Genomic DNA, 17,539 nt, shown 5'->3' on the forward strand with positions numbered 1-17,539 from the left:
AGGAATGGTGAATATAAATTTCCTGTTGTAACCATTAGTTTTAGTTAAATAATTTACAGCAAAATGTCTAGATATACACAAAGATACAAAAATGTGTAGTTTATTTCTTGCGCATTTATTTTATTTTTTTATAAGAAAAACTCACTTGTTATTGAACATCCGATGTTGTAACGTCGTTTTCCACTTTGAGATTTTTCCTCTTCTCCAACCTGGCACACTTTAAACACGTTTCCTTTTCCGGTTTCCAACAGGAAATATGATAACATGATCCACATTTCTTACATCTCGTTACTTTTTTAATTTGCCAGGGAAATATAACTTGATCATGTAGACAAACTTCGCAAATGAACCCTCTTGCTTTACATAACTATAATATAAAAAGTTTTGGAAATTGAATGCAATAATGTAGCTCTATATTGAAAAGTGTAGGCAGTAATAGGCGAACAAATACGGCATTAATAAATAAATAAATCCAATATAATGGGATTTCAAAAAGGGGTTGTACAATTGAGTAAGGTAAGGTAAAATTGATCGCATCTTAAAACGAAAATAAAAAACAGCTAAACCAAATAAACTAGCTAGAGCTAAATTATAAAACACTACAGACTCGAAATTTCACATAAAATTTTAAGAAATGTAAAATGTATGCGTGTTAACACACCCAAGGTGCTATCCTTAGTCTATTGAGGATGACACCTTGAGGATCCTTCATAAAATACATTTGCAAAGAAGTGGGAGGAGTATTGCTTAGTGACGAGATATGATAAGGGGGAAGGTTGTAACGTTCACCGTTCATCAATTTTATTTAATATACTAGATATACAAAAATTACCTGGCATTCATATATGTGTTTGCAACAAATGTCTACAAGGCTTTCTAACTTTTTATTAAGATCACCACTGCGAATATTTACTAAATCTTGCAAAGAATAAACATCCGGATCCATATAAATGTATGGATTTTCCCTTTCAATGTACTCCTGTATTCTAAAAAATATCTGTTCGATTAATACTTAATTTATACATTCAGATACTTTTACTTACTTTTCTGCAAAACGACATGTTTTAATGAAATCTTTAACATAATACAAGGCCAATCTATAAGTCCTACATTTCTTTAAGTTCTTTGAAATATTTTCTATATTTTTATTTAAATCGAAAACGGGTAGTAACGGATCTGCATACATTTGCTCGAGCAGTCTATAGGAAAAATTTGAAACAGGGTATCTAAAACGTTAAAAAAATTAATAAAATATTAATTTTAAAATGATGATGTACCGTAAATAAACTTAGAAACGATTCTACATATTCTTCTACTTATTCCATACCATTTACTTTTAGGTTTCATTTTATATTTAATATCTATAGTAGAATTCAAATTATCGCTTACTATGCGACCGACTATTTGATTTCCTTACCGTGAAAAATCCCATTTCTGTATAATCCTTCCGGGTATGAGAGCAACTTGGTTGGTGTGACATAAAGTACAAAAGTATCGTCCCAAATAATGACAAAAACGAAATTTTGATGCGTATTGCGGTAGGACACGCGTTCCACATCCTGCACACCTATAATTCTGCTTCACCATCAGTTTCTTCCTCCTATCACAACAAATACAACATAAAAAGTGCCTTTAAGGCACTTCGTAAAACGTTCTATTACATGAATACTTACATAGGAGGAGGTTGAGGTGTAAATATTATCTGAGGACGAGGAGGAGCCCAGTCTTTGTTTCCGCGTAGGGGTGTAGGTGGCACCTCCTCTGTATCGACTGGCCAACTCTTTGGAAGTGGAAGTAAGGCTTGTGGAGCATCTTCTTCTGATACTAACCATTCTAAATCAGAAGCCCTAATGATAACATTCATTAAAAAAATAATGATATACAATTTTGTAAAGTGGATTAAACATATATACCTAGGCAATTGCTTTTCACTAAAACGACTTATCAAGGACAACGCAACACCTTCTGCAGATAAAACATCTGATGCACCGTCTGGAGCCCCTCTAGGTTTTTTTAAAAGATCTGATTCGGAAAAAAGAGACGCCATAGATACAGACAAACCTTTTGAGTCAATCAGATTCGACGATTCGTCAATTTCTAAGTCTTCAACTTCGTCGGAACTTATACAGTCCGAATGACAATAATCGGGAGAAGTTGAATATGCACTAGTACTTGCTTCTGTAGTTGTAGTAGCTTTACATAAACGTATCGATTAAAATAACTTAACAGTATAATATTTTATCATATAAATAAATCTAGAATTTCGAAGTTTAACAATAAGCGTGTATATACAAAATTTACTCATATATACATATAAATGCAAACTGTTTGTGGGTAAAAAATTAATTTAAATACATATTTTTTCCTTAAAATAAAGTAATCATTTTTTGTTGTTATGATTGTATTTAAAATGTATTCAATTTGCTCTCTTATTTTACCATTACTAAGTGGCGTTCCAATCACCATTTTCTTTTGCGTTTCTTGAAGTTTCTGACGTCTTCTAAGTCGGATACGTTGCTTCAAACTCATAATTTCTTCATCACTTTCGTCGCCTTGTTCGTCAACCAACTTCAGGTCTTGTTTACATTTAATCTGTTCCATTACAGCAATCATTGCTTCTGATATGCTAAAATGAGCATTTTCTCTATCCAATTCTGCATTTGCGCGTACAAATTGACTAGAAGTGAGAAAGGATGCAAGAGTCTGCCCTTTTACAGGTCTTGGAAAATACCTGTAAAAAACTTAGTTAAAGTGATTGAAATAAATGCATACTAAAGCTCTTTACCCTGTAGCAGGAGGCAAAACCTTACCATCTTCCTCAATAAAACTTTTCTTAGGGGCTCTTTTATAATCTTTTTCTCCTGCCAAAGCTGTAAGGAAACTATAATCTGATGATGATCTTGTTGGAGAAACTGAGCAATAAAGTTTACTATTATCAATCTTTTTACTTTTCTTTATAGTTGTATTTTTAGACTGTGTATATTCAATTATGTTTATGTTATCAAAAATAACATGTTTCATTTGTGGCATGACATTATCATTTTTTTCCTTATTTTTCTCTTCTACAGTGTCTTTAGTGAAAATAATTTTATCTGTATTTATTTGAAATGATCGTGATCTAGTTATGATTGGAGTAGATGGTGTAGTTTTACTTTGTGAAGCTTTGCAGAATTGTTTTGGTCTTGTGCTACTTATTAAATCTGGCATACTACTCCAAGGTTTTAACTTCCCATTAATAAAATTGTTTTTTTTTGTAACTTTAGAAACATCACTATGAAAAGTTTTTCTTTCAGGTGCATTTAAACTATCATATGTTTTACTACGTGTAGCTGTCTTATAAATATTGTGCAAATGATTGTCAGGAAAAGAAGAACATCTGCGGTGAGCTTTGTGAAAATTTTGAACATTTTCAGAGCTAAAGAAAAGGCAGGGTTTTATTTCCGAAATTAAACTAGGTTGATTATGTTCCACTGCTCGTAAACAGAGTAGTATAGCCTCTGCATATTTTTCTTGACATAAAAAGGCATCTTCATAATAACATGAATGCAAATGTGTCTTGTCAGATAAAAGCCATGCCAGTTTTTGTGATAGTGAATGGTTTTCTAGATTGTTGTATAACCATATTGATGCTTTGTTATTCTTTAAGTATTGAGGAGAATTTTGTTTTAGTTCACAATCTAATAAAGAAGAAGACTTAGCGTTATGTGGTTGTAACCAATCAAGACCTTGTACAAAAGTCCAGAAGTCTGGGCAACCCTACAATATCATATTATATAAAACATTTTATAAATTGATTTTGCAAAAGCTTACATCACTGTTGTTGACTTTACATCCATGCTTAAATACCTTTTCAACAGCATTATGAAGTCTACTGAGACCACCATAAACAAACCAAACATTAGCAAGTTGGCTTATTAATAAGTTTTCTACTGTATTCTTTACATTACGAAGCAAAAGTTGGTATTTTAAAGGGTAATTTGAATTTCCAGACATTATTACTTATTATATATGATGAATTTTGCCAATAAGGTGATGCTTGATGAGGATTTCTAATAATTTATAGTTAACTATTCTTATTGCATCCATTATAGTATTCAAACTTTTTTGTAATCGATAAAGTTCAAATTAAAGAAGAGGTTCAAACATTTCAAATACTTCTTAATATCAGAATTATCACTGCAAATATTTTTAAGATACCAACAACTTTTGATTGTTTTATTACACCATTTGACAGTAGTCATAGATAATAGACAGTAGTAGATACAATACAACTATGATAGATACAACAAACAAACCATAAACAAACGGTACATGTCATGTTAAATGGTCAATAATAAATATTAAGTTAAGTGATATAACCTCCAAACTTTTAAATTTGTATTTTTGAACATGGTTTTTACTTCAACTTGCTTATTTTTAACCAAAATTCGTAAAGCACCCAGAAAATATCTTAGACAAGGTTTTATTGACACTCTACGTTTATACGTTCGAGGTGGTAGTGGAGGAAATGGCTATCCAAAGTATGTACATTTTATGAGTATATAAATAAAAAAATAATAGCATATTATTAGGTATGGAGGTGTAGGAGGGCAGGGAGGAAGTGTAATTCTTGTTGCAAAAGAGAAAATGTTCTTAGAACATGTTTTAAACGAACACCAGAGTAAACGGATTTTCGCTTCTCATGGAACAGATAGTTCACTAGCTTTACATAAACGTATCGATTAAAATAACTTAACAGTATAATATTTTATCATATAAATAAATCTAGAATTTCGAAGTTTAACAATAAGCGTGTATATACAAAATTTACTCATATATACATATAAATGCAAACTGTTTGTGGGTAAAAAATTAATTTAAATACATATTTTTTCCTTAAAATAAAGTAATCATTTTTTGTTGTTATGATTGTATTTAAAATGTATTCAATTTGCTCTCTTATTTTACCATTACTAAGTGGCGTTCCAATCACCATTTTCTTTTGCGTTTCTTGAAGTTTCTGACGTCTTCTAAGTCGGATACGTTGCTTCAAACTCATAATTTCTTCATCACTTTCGTCGCCTTGTTCGTCAACCAACTTCAGGTCTTGTTTACATTTAATCTGTTCCATTACAGCAATCATTGCTTCTGATATGCTAAAATGAGCATTTTCTCTATCCAATTCTGCATTTGCGCGTACAAATTGACTAGAAGTGAGAAAGGATGCAAGAGTCTGCCCTTTTACAGGTCTTGGAAAATACCTGTAAAAAACTTAGTTAAAGTGATTGAAATAAATGCATACTAAAGCTCTTTACCCTGTAGCAGGAGGCAAAACCTTACCATCTTCCTCAATAAAACTTTTCTTAGGGGCTCTTTTATAATCTTTTTCTCCTGCCAAAGCTGTAAGGAAACTATAATCTGATGATGATCTTGTTGGAGAAACTGAGCAATAAAGTTTACTATTATCAATCTTTTTACTTTTCTTTATAGTTGTATTTTTAGACTGTGTATATTCAATTATGTTTATGTTATCAAAAATAACATGTTTCATTTGTGGCATGACATTATCATTTTTTTCCTTATTTTTCTCTTCTACAGTGTCTTTAGTGAAAATAATTTTATCTGTATTTATTTGAAATGATCGTGATCTAGTTATGATTGGAGTAGATGGTGTAGTTTTACTTTGTGAAGCTTTGCAGAATTGTTTTGGTCTTGTGCTACTTATTAAATCTGGCATACTACTCCAAGGTTTTAACTTCCCATTAATAAAATTGTTTTTTTTTGTAACTTTAGAAACATCACTATGAAAAGTTTTTCTTTCAGGTGCATTTAAACTATCATATGTTTTACTACGTGTAGCTGTCTTATAAATATTGTGCAAATGATTGTCAGGAAAAGAAGAACATCTGCGGTGAGCTTTGTGAAAATTTTGAACATTTTCAGAGCTAAAGAAAAGGCAGGGTTTTATTTCCGAAATTAAACTAGGTTGATTATGTTCCACTGCTCGTAAACAGAGTAGTATAGCCTCTGCATATTTTTCTTGACATAAAAAGGCATCTTCATAATAACATGAATGCAAATGTGTCTTGTCAGATAAAAGCCATGCCAGTTTTTGTGATAGTGAATGGTTTTCTAGATTGTTGTATAACCATATTGATGCTTTGTTATTCTTTAAGTATTGAGGAGAATTTTGTTTTAGTTCACAATCTAATAAAGAAGAAGACTTAGCGTTATGTGGTTGTAACCAATCAAGACCTTGTACAAAAGTCCAGAAGTCTGGGCAACCCTACAATATCATATTATATAAAACATTTTATAAATTGATTTTGCAAAAGCTTACATCACTGTTGTTGACTTTACATCCATGCTTAAATACCTTTTCAACAGCATTATGAAGTCTACTGAGACCACCATAAACAAACCAAACATTAGCAAGTTGGCTTATTAATAAGTTTTCTACTGTATTCTTTACATTACGAAGCAAAAGTTGGTATTTTAAAGGGTAATTTGAATTTCCAGACATTATTACTTATTATATATGATGAATTTTGCCAATAAGGTGATGCTTGATGAGGATTTCTAATAATTTATAGTTAACTATTCTTATTGCATCCATTATAGTATTCAAACTTTTTTGTAATCGATAAAGTTCAAATTAAAGAAGAGGTTCAAACATTTCAAATACTTCTTAATATCAGAATTATCACTGCAAATATTTTTAAGATACCAACAACTTTTGATTGTTTTATTACACCATTTGACAGTAGTCATAGATAATAGACAGTAGTAGATACAATACAACTATGATAGATACAACAAACAAATCATAAACAAACGGTACATGTCATGTTAAATGGTCAATAATAAATATTAAGTTAAGTGATATAACCTCCAAACTTTTAAATTTGTATTTTTGAACATGGTTTTTACTTCAACTTGCTTATTTTTAACCAAAATTCGTAAAGCACCCAGAAAATATCTTAGACAAGGTTTTATTGACACTCTACGTTTATACGTTCGAGGTGGTAGTGGAGGAAATGGCTATCCAAAGTATGTACATTTTATGAGTATATAAATAAAAAAATAATAGCATATTATTAGGTATGGAGGTGTAGGAGGGCAGGGAGGAAGTGTAATTCTTGTTGCAAAAGAGAAAATGTTCTTAGAACATGTTTCTATGCTATTAGCTAAACCAATCGGAACGAAAAGACCTTTAACAGCTTTTGCTTTTTGAGCATTTCAAAATAAGAAGAGGTGGTCTCTTAAATGTGACNAAAATAATAGCATATTATTAGGTATGGAGGTGTAGGAGGGCAGGGAGGAAGTGTAATTCTTGTTGCAAAAGAGAAAATGTTCTTAGAACATGTTTTAAACGAACACCAGAGTAAACGGATTTTCGCTTCTCATGGAACAGATAGTTCACAAAAGTATATTTTGGGTCCTCCTGGTGAAGACGTTAAGGTTGAGGTACCTGTTGGGGTAACAGTTTACACAGATGAAGGAAAAAGATTAGGTGAGATAGGTAATATTTGTTTCTTCGAAAATAAACAAGTTTTACAAAAAATTGTAGGAGAATTAAACAAGGAAGGTGACGAAGTGATAGTTGCAAAAGGAGGAATAGGAGGGCATCCAAAAAATGGATTTTTAGGAAGTGAGGGCCAAGCATGGCCAATAAAATTAGACCTGAAATTAATAGCAGATGTGGGACTTGTAGGATTTCCTAATGCTGGAAAGAGTACTCTTCTAAGATCTATTTCACATGCAAAACCCAAAATTGCTAGTTATCCTTGTAAGTAGAGAACAACTTGCTGCATGACAAAATTTTTTATTTTATTTTCTAGTTACCACAATTAGACCAAATATTGGAATGCTGAAATACAAAGATTTAAGGCAAATTTCAATGGCCGATTTACCAGGATTAATTGAAGGGGCTCATGCAAATAGAGGAATGGGACACAAATTTTTGAAACATGTAGAAAGAACCACGTTATTGTTATTAGTAGTAGATATCAATGGTTTTCAACTTAGCCCTCAACATACTTTTAGGAGTTGTCTTGATACTGTAATTTTATTAAACAAAGTAATCATTGCTCTTATTGTTTAAATTTTAAATTACTTTTTGACTTATGCATAATTTTTACAGGAATTAGAATTGTACAACGAAAGCCTTTTGGAAAAACCAGCTGTGCTAGTAATTAATAAAATGGATACTGATGGAGCTTTAAAGAAGTTTGAAAAAGTAAGAGAACAAATCACAGCATTACCAGGTATGTTTCAGTAAAAATGTTTGTAAAGTTATTGAATATTTTAACTTTCAGAAATTATTCAAGAGTATTCAGAAGAAATTAGACCCACAAGGATTCTTGAAATTGGTGAAATTATTCCTATTTCAGCTAAAGAAAGTGTGGAAGACATAGAAAAAGTGAAAAACACTTTAAGGAACTTATTAGATATAAATGCTGAAAAACAAAAACTAAAAGAGGTTGTCATGAATGATTTAAATGTAATTCGTAATTTGAAAGAAAATTTAAGAGAAAGAGCAACTCCAGTAGTTTAAAACTAGTCATTAATGCTAATTCTTAGCTTTGGAAGTAATATAATTTAAAATAAATATTTTTATTTACAGTAAATGCTTAAATATTCATTAAAGGTATTTTTACATTATTCATTAGCACTTATTGCTTTTAATTTTAAACTTATATTATTTTCATTATCAACTACTTGTGGTTTTGTTAATTTTGATATTCTAACCCAATGTGGAGAAATTTCGGCTTTCTTTACTTCATTTATTAAGTTTTCCCCTAATGGACAGGATTTTTGCCAATCTACTGAATCTAAATCTTTTGTTACTCCTGCTTTAGTTCTCCATCTTAAATTTAGTTAATTATGATGTTGAAATATGCTATTAATCGAATCTATTATGTTATTTACGTTCCAATTTTAATAATAACTTTGTTATTTAATTAAATTGATAAAACGTTTATTTAAAATTACCTTTCCACACCATTCCACGCAATCATTACCCCATTATCAGTGCATAATTTTGGCGGAGGTCTAACCATTTTATATTCTAACTCCTTGCAGATAATTTGAAGGCCTTTTGCAATAAAGTTGTTGCAAGCAACTCCACCGGAAATAACCTAAAGTTGCCAAAAAATTAAAAGAAACATTTACACTGATTTTATCTATTCAATGTTTTATGAAAAAATTCAAATTGTATAAAAAAAAAGTTGTTTTAAATTAATGTTATAAACATACAAGTGTTTTGTTGTCTCTTGGAAGTAATCCTTTCATTTCTGCAAATTCCATTGCTCTTTGCACTCTGTGACATAAATGTCTTGTGATTACAAGCTGAAAACCAGCACATAAATTGTACAGATCAGGTATAATACCATCAGGAGGCAAATCTGCAAATAAAAACAAGTAGAAAATAAAGACTGATAAATGAAATTAATGAAAAAAACTGGTCTCACAAGTCAGCAAATAGAGTCAATCCCTCATTTTAGTTTATTATTGTTACTATTATTGTAAATATTTGGAGTAGTCTTACTATGCTGTTTCTCCTGGCGCTGTATGTGAATTTTTGCTTGAGTTTTGAGCCCTGAGAAACTGAAGTTACAATCCTTGTATTGAAGCAATGGAATTGAAAATTTAAATTGTATTGGATTATCTGCTCTGGAAGCTGCAAGTTCAATAGCTTGTCCTCCAGAAATTGTTGAAAATTCTGGGATATTTTTCATTTTTAGTCTTCTAGCAACCTAAAAAATTAATTAATTCCTAACATTACTTTATACTTAAGTTCAAAATAATGGTAAATAGTATTTATTTAGAACAAATCAACTTTGCTAAAAATAAGTGTTGTACTCCTTTGTTGGAGTATTTTTAGAATAAATTTCAATTGTTTATTTATCAGGTATTTGTTTTTATTAATCACTTCTCTGATTTTTGTATTAAACCTTAATATTATCCTCATTAGCAACCAACATCAGTTAATATGTTATTTGTTGAAAACAATTTTTTCAGATCACATATACAAATTACACGAAACTTATTCAAGTAACTTTCTTAATTCCAAGTTATTAAAAGAGCAAAGCTAGATGTTTCCTAACTACTTATACTTACTCACTTTATCAAAAGCTTCTCCTGGTGAATCATCAATGCTTTCTCCAAGAAGAAGAAATTTGTTTACATCCTTACAAACAGCAATTAAACAATGACCACCACTTATCAAAAGTACTAGAAATGGAAAATTTACATCTTTTTTACACATTCTTGCTGTTAAAGCATGTGCTTCCATATGATGAATGGGAATGAATGGTTTATTGTATTTTTTACAGAGATATTTTCCATATTTGACACCAATTTTTAATGACAATGGTAAACCTATAAAAAATACTAAATTTGCTTCTCTTCCAACAATAATGATCTGAGGTACCTGGTGTTACTGTTGTGGCAACTGCGTCAATATCAGCAAAATGTACTTTACTGCTTGCTAAGGCATTATTCACTACATTTTCAATGTTTTTCCTATGGAGGTTTTCAGCTATTGGTGGTATTATGCCTCCATTTCTAGTAAACAAACAACAAATTACCATAAAAAATAAAAAAGGATTTGAGTATTCATTACTGTAGGTGTATTAACTGTTGAGAATTTAATGATTCGCCTAAAATATTGCATTGGGAGTCTACAATAGCACAACCTGTATCATCACAAGAAGTTTCTATACCTAAAATTACACAGTTTGATGAATACCATGATTTACTGTAGAACATTGATATATTTCTTTTTATTAAACTAAAATTCTTATTAAAGTGAGCCATACTTTCCTAAGTATAAAAATAACGTTCGTTATACTTTTAAGTTTTGGAGGTTATATCCATGTCATGTCATATTGTCATATTCATTCATAGATTCATGTTATATACATAAATAAGAAGGTTGTATTCGTTTTCATTTCATAAATATTGATAACTTTTATACCATAATACCCTTATTTATGACCATGTCCAAATAAATTTCAAGGTCAAAGCTATTTAAGGTCGTAAGCTTGTTATTATTTCATATTCATATAAAACTGGTATGCTTTAACTAACAGTCGTGTAAATTATTTTAAAGAAATACATATAAGAAAACATTTCCGTTTTGATACCTCTATCAACACTAACAAAATTTAATTGATTAAACAAGATCACAGATCGTTTTTGGAATTTTTATGCCATGGACAATGAGAATGGGACCTTAGACATATACTCTTCATATACTTGAATTTTATCTGTCTGCGCTTTATGATCTTCTGCGATTTATCTGTTTGTCAATTTCAGTGGATGCAGTCAGATGAGATGCAATGAAATCGTAATATAATTATAAATATATATTAGAATGTAAAATGTCGGATGCAGAAAAGTAAGTAACATTTTAATTCAGGATTTAGAAAATAACTTTTTTAATAAATTTAGTTGTGGCTAATAAATAAATAATGAGGAAAAATAAACAAACTCAAATAAGTTGTTACAGTTTTATACATTATTATAATTGCAAAATATGTATAATGCATATCTTATAATTATATTAATAAATAAATTTCCCAAATTATTAACAGTGATGAAGCACTACTTGGAGGAAGTGTTGATGGGGATGATGATGATAGGGATTACGACGAAGATGCATTACTGGCTGATAATGTTGAGGAAGAAACAGGAACTGAAGATATTTTGGAGTTAGAAGTTGATGAAGTGGATTTAGATGAAACATTTGAAAGTAAGCATTGCTCATCATATTTTTTTCCTTTTGTAACAATTTTTGTTACAGAAGAAAAAAATGTATCGAAAGCAAGTACATCTGCAGTTAGTACCACTACAAACATAGATGACAGTATTGCAAGTAGCGATGCTGAGCAAACGGAGCGAAGTCATCGTTTTAAAAATGAACGATTTACACCTGTAAATAAGGTCAAGTCTATACCAGATACTCTAGGTGAATAAATCTAAGTTTTTACAGAAAATTTTGTTATTAGTTCCTTTTGTTTATTGTAGATAACGTAGCAATTAAGGAAGATTTAAAATTGACAAACCAGAGACAAAGAAATGTAAGAAGTAAATTTCAGAATGCCAAAGGAAACTTTCAAAACAATCAACGGTTTAATCAAAAATACCAAAGAAACAAGGAAAGCTCGACCGTGCATATAAATCCTAATTTTAAGGGACAGGTGCAAGTTGGTAATGATGGTAAGTGAAAATATTCATTTACTGTTATATAAATTACATAATGCTCACTTTTGATGAAAACCTGGAATTGTCAGGAAACAAAAATTTAATTTAATATTCAAGGGATTGCTTTGTTGACAAACTCGTATAAGTATGTGGGTTTTATATTTCGAAATAAAAAACAGAACCGTTACAGGATCCTTTTGTTGTCCTTCTTTTGATTTACTGATTGATTTTCAAAACCTATCAGCAATAAAGCATTCTTTCAAAAATTAGTTGCTAATTCTAAGTGGAAATTTTAAATAATAAATTTAATTCTTTTGACATTGGTATACAATGTTGTTAATTATACTTAAATTTTCATGGTTGTACTCTAGATAAAACATTTGTAATAAGGAAAACAGAAAGAATTTCAATAAATATTTATTAAACCCAATAATTGTTTTGACCTAACCAGTTATTAAAGTAATATGATAATATAAGAACTTACAGAGTCCAAGTCCTTCTCGTACTTGTTTGCATATGTATGAATAAAGTTTTCTATTCGTATCTATATTTGTCAGAGTATTTTTCAATGCAAAAAATCTGGGATTGTCAGGGAATTAAATGTTGTCATGTTAAAATTATATATTTAATGAAAATAATACTTTTTCGTTATTAGCTCGTTTTGTATTGAATGCAAGAAAGATGGATAGTAGAACTTCATATACTCATCAGGAACGAAATAAGAACATAGCATTTATCCAACCATGGGCTAATAGTGCTCATCTGCCAATGCAGCCTCCAGGGTCAATGGTTTCCAGTTCTTATCAACCAAACTTTCAACAACCTCCAGTTTACAATAATCCCAATATTAATTCAGCTTATCATCTACCCCCTCCTCCAGTGCAACCATCTCAACACCATTTACCACATCAACAGTTTCAGCCAGTGGTGAGTTTTGTTTTTTTTTACTATTAGTCAAATTGCACTATTACGTACCTATATGACTTTTGTAGTCTTTGGTGGTGGTTTATTTAATCATTCTAATTTTGCTTAGGTTAATAACTGGAACGAACTTCAGTATGATAATATTCAGGTAAAAATGATTTTTAAAGTGTTTTTCTATCTGCTTATAAGTGTTGACATTTTACTAGTAAGCAGCCTCTCAAAAACATACGCTTTTCTTTTAAATGTTGTTTTATTGTTTACCTTTTAATCAAAAACTTTAGTAAAATTGATTTCTTACTTAATGTTTTCAAAGCTAATCTGTAAAACTCAACAATTCGATATTTTCAACTACGACTAAGCAATCAAGAAAGCAGCGCTATTTTCATTAGCAACTACCTATCTGAAGGTCAATTTGTTTTAGGGTTTACCCAATGATCAGTCTCGCACAGTTTTGCAGATACCAGTTGCGCCAGCTGCACCGCCAGTTCGCAGTGTGTTTGCAAATCCAAATTTCGGTTATCCCACCAATCAGAACATTCCTTTCGGCACGAATCAAAACGCTCCTCAATATACCCTTAATCAGCCCATTCCTTTTAGTAATGCCGGCAACAGCTTATCCTTTGCAAACCAGACTGCTCAATTCACGCCAAACCAGTTTCAACAGCCTCCCCCTCTTGTCCCATCTCATTACAACCAGCAGCAACTCCCTACAGACCCAACCTACTCCCAATTTTATGTTCCTAACAATCAAGTACAATCTCAACCTTTCACCAATCCTCCATCTAATTTTATGCAGCAACAAAGAGAGGAGTTCAGTCATATGCCCCCTCCTTCTAACAGTAATTATGGTCAAAAAATGGTGTTGAAAAATAATAGTAGTGCTAATATGAAAAGAAGTGGATTTATTAACAAACATAAATTTCATACTGGAAATTTTAATCAGCCAAAAAGGCGCATTGAGAACAATAATCTTGAACAAAGAAGGAAAAAGCGATCTCTTGAAAGGGAGAAACATCTCTACGAAGTGCCCATAGACACTCAGGACACAACTGTTACTACTACCGAAGTGAGTACTTACCCTGATTATTTGTTAATAAAAAGAATTCAATTCGTTATTAAATATTCTGGGCTATGTTTGTCGTATAATTCTTAGGGTAAACAAGAAGTTGAAGAAGAGGATGAGCTGACAAAGGATTTAAGACTTAAAATCGAGGAGCAGAAACGTCGCCGTGAAATGTTTCTACGAGAAAAAGAGGAGCGAAGGAAGCAAGCCGCCAAGGAAAAAGCTATGAAGGCTGGCAATTCTTTCGAATCTAATTCAACCTCTGCTATACAAAATACTACACAAAGGAAACAGTTTTCTAAACAAATTAGCAACGTTAAAAAGAACGTGGCGAAACATCAGACTCTTAAAGTTGTGACGACAACGAATCAGATAAATCCAAATAAATTCCAGCAGCAACAACAACAAACGTATAGTAATAATTTGCAGACGCTTGTGACAGCATCGGTTTTGAAAAATGCTAACAGTAGTGGTGGTGTACGTATTGTTTCGAAGAAGACTTTGGAAGGAGCTCCTACGTCCGGTTTTCTCGAAAATCGAAAAGTCCTTGCCAGAGATGACAATTTGCCTGATACATCAATTGTGGTTGTAAGCAATCTCGCTGCCGGTACAACAGATATAAAACTTCGAAAGATGTGTCAAAATATTGGCAATGTTGAGGTAAGCAGGTTTTTATTTTAGCTCAAAGTGTAAGATGGGTAAATGCATTATTCTCTTTTCCTCTGAAGATTTCAAAATATTCTATTTTTCGTTTATTGTGTTCTTATAGATTTATTATTATTNTAATTAATCACTATTAAAACAGTAGATATTCGATATTGTGAGCGGCATATTAACTATGCTAGGTCGCCATATACCGTGAGCAAACTACATCTTAGCTTATAGAAACGACTGCTCACTAGCCTAAAAAATCGGTATTTCGATTTGTTGAAGTCGAATCATTGTGATAATAAATTTAAAGGATGTCTTATTGAAGACTTTTAAAGTAGCGGTGGAAAAATTTTGAGCTGTTGAGTATATTTTGCTTAGAACTATAGACGCTTTAAATGTAACCCTGTAGGCAGAAGAGAATGATGTGAACATTACTGACTTTATAGTTAAGTATAAAAAGATCAAAAAAAGGAACCAATGTGCAAAAAAATCCTCAGAAACAAACAAAAATATCTGATTTATATGGTGAAAAATTATATTTCATTACTGTTTTAAGCATTTGTCAATTACAGATATGTTTATTACATATAAAATATAATATTCGTTAACGTGAACAACTGTTTTATCAGTTCACACTATCAAGTATCTACTGTATACAGTTCTACAGATTTATACTGCAGAAATTATATCCTTTATATAGTTATTGTAGATTTTTTTTTTGCCTCATTAAAAACATAATTTAAAACAAATACATTCTGTTGGCATTTTCAAATGTGGAACGTATGTAGAATCTTTTAATTTCAAAATGAATTCTTAGCTATATTTATTAATTATAAGCCAATCTTTCTTGGGATTTTACTTTTTTTTTTTTAATTGATATCAGGGAAGCTTTTCTAATATTTAAAAAACAATTCACTGCTACATTTAAGAAAATGGACATAAAAATTTAAGACAGATTGGCTGTTTATGAATTTGTTTTCCAGAACCTGCGAAGCCAAATTTTGAGAAAAGAAACAGATTCGTTCTCAGAAAGTGATTTTAATTACCTTTTTTAATAACAATTACACTGGACTAGTGTCATTACTAAATATTCCTTGTTTATACACGTTTTGTTTTTATCTGAATTTTTAATTGTACAATTTTCAGTACATTAATTTAGTTGATGCTATTGAGGCGATTATTTTCTCTGTACACTCGTTTAGTTGCTTTAAGTTATTGATGTATTTTAAATTGTTTTTTTTTGCTATCATTCTTCTATCTTTTAATAGAAAAGTATATTTTAAGTTTTCGTTATAAAAAATAGTTAATGTTAGATAATACTCATCTTAATTGGTGTTAAAATTAAGTCTTGCTTTGGGATTACCTAAGTCTCTAATTGGAGAGATGTTTTACTGAATTGTTAAGAAGTTTCTGCTTTACTGACAACATTCGTAAAGTTTTCTTAGTTATTACATTTATTATGGATAATCCTTCAAATTTTCGGTGAAATCTCTTCATAATTATTTTAATAAATCAAGTGGGTTTTGGAAAAANTAATTGGAGAGATGTTTTACTGAATTGTTAAGAAGTTTCTGCTTTACTGACAACATTCGTAAAGTTTTCTTAGTTATTACATTTATTATGGATAATCCTTCAAATTTTCGGTGAAATCTCTTCATAATTATTTTAATAAATCAAGTGGGTTTTGGAAAAAAGTAAATTAATAATTTAAAACGTTATGATTAATACAGTTTTCAGGATATTCTTGATTGAACTGATATTTGCATTTGAAAATGGTTGTGAAGTGATGAAGTCTAAACACTTTTTTGTTATAAGCAACTATTCAATAATTTTTAAATACAACATTGTATAAACTTGCGAGCAAAAAACGTAATTTGTTGAGTATGTTCAAATCCAGGCTTAAGTTTAAAATGTGTTATGTTTTCAGAAGCTACAGATGTCTCCAAAGGAGCGACAGGCAACAATTCAGTTCAAAAGTGTTGCTTCCGCTCATGCTTTTTTTAAGAAATATCAACGTTTTATGCTTGACTTGTCAATGATACAAGTGACCCTTAAACAGGTGTCGTAAGACTTATTTAAGGTTTCGCTGTTCTGATTACCTCTTGTATACTGTACGCATAAGCATTAAATGTATTTTTTAGGCTTATTCTATGATTGATTCTGTGTAAGAAGTAAAACTTAAGCTGAACATTAAGAAACAGTTTCAGATTCTATTTATTAATACTACAACTGAGTGATAGTATAGAGGAATATTTAAAATGACTTTTGCCTTAATTTTATTGTGAGTGTGAGAGGTTCGTCGTAAGTTTAAAACAATTCTAAATATCTCTACTTATTTTATAAGGGAACAAAAATCATTTTAAAAACATATTAAATATGTATTCCATGTTATATTATGTTGCCTTCTCAATTACTTGTATGCATACTGCTTATAATTGCATTTTGTTTTTTTTGGTTTAATTCTCAGTTGTAGTGGGTAATAATTTTATTAATTATAGGAATTTTATGATTCGATCTCTTAACACTTTTAAGGGAATCTTTAAATGAATGTGTAAAGACTACAGTATGAAAATTATGTGTTTTTATGAAACCATGCGTTTACTTATATGTTATTATTTGTTGCTCATATATTGTGTTGTTAGTTTTTCTGTTAATTTACTTCGCAGAAAGCCATGTATTTATTTTAAATATTTATAATTATAAAATATATTT

At 30.5% G+C, this 17,539-nt stretch overlaps 4 protein-coding genes across 11 annotated transcripts; 2 read left to right on the top strand and 2 right to left on the bottom strand.

The window, feature by feature from the left end:
• Positions 1-5: 5 nt before the first annotated feature.
• Positions 6-6,720, bottom strand: LOC108734769 (run domain Beclin-1-interacting and cysteine-rich domain-containing protein). 3 transcript variants are annotated; one of them, XM_018466429.2, is made up of 9 exons: positions 6,320-6,720; positions 5,295-6,265; positions 4,948-5,240; positions 1,914-2,193; positions 1,674-1,847; positions 1,418-1,630; positions 1,044-1,226; positions 833-986; positions 6-367 (listed from the first exon to the last, which is right to left on the bottom strand). In XM_018466429.2, exons 1-9 carry the CDS (start codon positions 6,500-6,502, stop codon positions 149-151), a joined length of 2,670 nt encoding a protein of 889 aa, XP_018321931.1. In that variant the 5' UTR covers positions 6,503-6,720; the 3' UTR covers positions 6-148. The 3 variants fall into 3 exon arrangements, with proteins under 3 accessions (XP_018321931.1, XP_018321932.1, XP_018321930.1); XM_018466430.2 differs by lacking the exons at positions 4,948-5,240; positions 5,295-6,265; positions 6,320-6,720 and adding exons at positions 2,439-2,731; positions 2,786-3,756; positions 3,811-4,244 and having other exon boundaries at positions 1,418-1,600; XM_018466428.2 differs by lacking the exons at positions 4,948-5,240; positions 5,295-6,265; positions 6,320-6,720 and adding exons at positions 2,439-2,731; positions 2,786-3,756; positions 3,811-4,244.
• On the top strand, positions 4,296-8,646 carry LOC108734777 (GTP-binding protein 10 homolog). Of its 3 annotated transcripts, none has more exons than XM_018466444.2 (7): positions 4,296-4,520; positions 4,572-4,690; positions 7,394-7,492; positions 7,550-7,768; positions 7,821-8,059; positions 8,123-8,246; positions 8,298-8,646. In XM_018466444.2, exons 1-7 carry the CDS (start codon positions 4,390-4,392, stop codon positions 8,534-8,536), a joined length of 1,170 nt encoding a protein of 389 aa, XP_018321946.1. In that variant the 5' UTR covers positions 4,296-4,389; the 3' UTR covers positions 8,537-8,646. The 3 variants fall into 3 exon arrangements, with proteins under 3 accessions (XP_018321946.1, XP_018321947.1, XP_018321948.1); XM_018466445.2 differs by lacking the exons at positions 4,296-4,520; positions 4,572-4,690 and adding exons at positions 6,811-7,029; positions 7,081-7,148 and having other exon boundaries at positions 7,343-7,492; XM_018466446.2 differs by lacking the exons at positions 4,296-4,520; positions 4,572-4,690 and adding an exon at positions 6,811-7,029 and having other exon boundaries at positions 7,275-7,492.
• On the bottom strand, positions 8,641-10,915 carry LOC108734774 (probable tRNA N6-adenosine threonylcarbamoyltransferase, mitochondrial). The gene is made up of 7 exons (XM_018466441.2): positions 10,607-10,915; positions 10,415-10,548; positions 10,106-10,362; positions 9,530-9,737; positions 9,238-9,386; positions 8,974-9,119; positions 8,641-8,848 (listed from the first exon to the last, which is right to left on the bottom strand). Exons 1-7 carry the CDS (start codon positions 10,798-10,800, stop codon positions 8,641-8,643), a joined length of 1,296 nt encoding a protein of 431 aa, XP_018321943.1. The 5' UTR covers positions 10,801-10,915.
• A 135-nt stretch (positions 10,916-11,050) lies between these two features.
• On the top strand, positions 11,051-17,515 carry LOC108734771. 4 transcript variants are annotated; one of them, XM_018466431.2, is made up of 9 exons: positions 11,051-11,383; positions 11,580-11,737; positions 11,789-11,953; positions 12,013-12,204; positions 12,845-13,116; positions 13,223-13,261; positions 13,535-14,179; positions 14,267-14,836; positions 16,755-17,515. In XM_018466431.2, exons 1-9 carry the CDS (start codon positions 11,367-11,369, stop codon positions 16,893-16,895), a joined length of 2,199 nt encoding a protein of 732 aa, XP_018321933.1. In that variant the 5' UTR covers positions 11,051-11,366; the 3' UTR covers positions 16,896-17,515. The 4 variants fall into 4 exon arrangements, with proteins under 4 accessions (XP_018321933.1, XP_018321936.1, XP_018321934.1 ...); XM_018466434.2 differs by lacking the exon at positions 16,755-17,515 and adding an exon at positions 15,811-16,329; XM_018466435.1 differs by lacking the exon at positions 16,755-17,515 and adding an exon at positions 15,711-15,746 and having other exon boundaries at positions 11,053-11,383.
• The last annotated feature ends 24 nt before the right edge of the window (positions 17,516-17,539 follow it).

The sequence above is a fragment of the Agrilus planipennis genome, unplaced genomic scaffold (genome assembly GCF_000699045.2).
Source record: "Agrilus planipennis isolate EAB-ADULT unplaced genomic scaffold, Apla_2.0 scaffold80, whole genome shotgun sequence".
NCBI classification, from domain to species: Eukaryota; Metazoa; Arthropoda; class Insecta; order Coleoptera; family Buprestidae; genus Agrilus; species Agrilus planipennis.

Bases quoted from the DNA above. Each gene is read 5' to 3' on its own strand.
- LOC108734771 (XM_018466431.2), top strand. The intron at 11,738-11,788 runs GTAAGCATTGCT...TTTTTGTTACAG, and splicing joins TTTAGATGAAACATTTGAAA to AAGAAAAAAATGTATCGAAA. The intron at 13,262-13,534 runs GTAAAAATGATT...AATTTGTTTTAG, and splicing joins TTCAGTATGATAATATTCAG to GGTTTACCCAATGATCAGTC.
- LOC108734774 (XM_018466441.2), bottom strand. From the start codon at position 10,800: ATGGCTCACTTTAATAAGAATTTTAGTTTAATAAAAAGAAATATATCA. The intron at 10,363-10,414 runs GTACCTCAGATC...TATTTTTTATAG, and splicing joins TGCCACAACAGTAACACCAG to GTTTACCATTGTCATTAAAA. The intron at 9,387-9,529 runs GTAAGACTACTC...TTTTATTTGCAG, and splicing joins GCGCCAGGAGAAACAGCATA to ATTTGCCTCCTGATGGTATT.
- LOC108734777 (XM_018466444.2), top strand. From the start codon at position 4,390: ATGGTTTTTACTTCAACTTGCTTATTTTTAACCAAAATTCGTAAAGCA. The intron at 8,060-8,122 runs GTAATCATTGCT...TAATTTTTACAG, and splicing joins CTGTAATTTTATTAAACAAA to GAATTAGAATTGTACAACGA. The intron at 8,247-8,297 runs GTATGTTTCAGT...TTTAACTTTCAG, and splicing joins ACAAATCACAGCATTACCAG to AAATTATTCAAGAGTATTCA.
- LOC108734769 (XM_018466429.2), bottom strand. From the start codon at position 6,502: ATGTCTGGAAATTCAAATTACCCTTTAAAATACCAACTTTTGCTTCGT. The intron at 6,266-6,319 runs GTAAGCTTTTGC...ATGATATTGTAG, and splicing joins GTAAAGTCAACAACAGTGAT to GGTTGCCCAGACTTCTGGAC. The intron at 368-832 runs GTAATTTTTGTA...TTTATATTATAG, and splicing joins AACACATATATGAATGCCAG to TTATGTAAAGCAAGAGGGTT.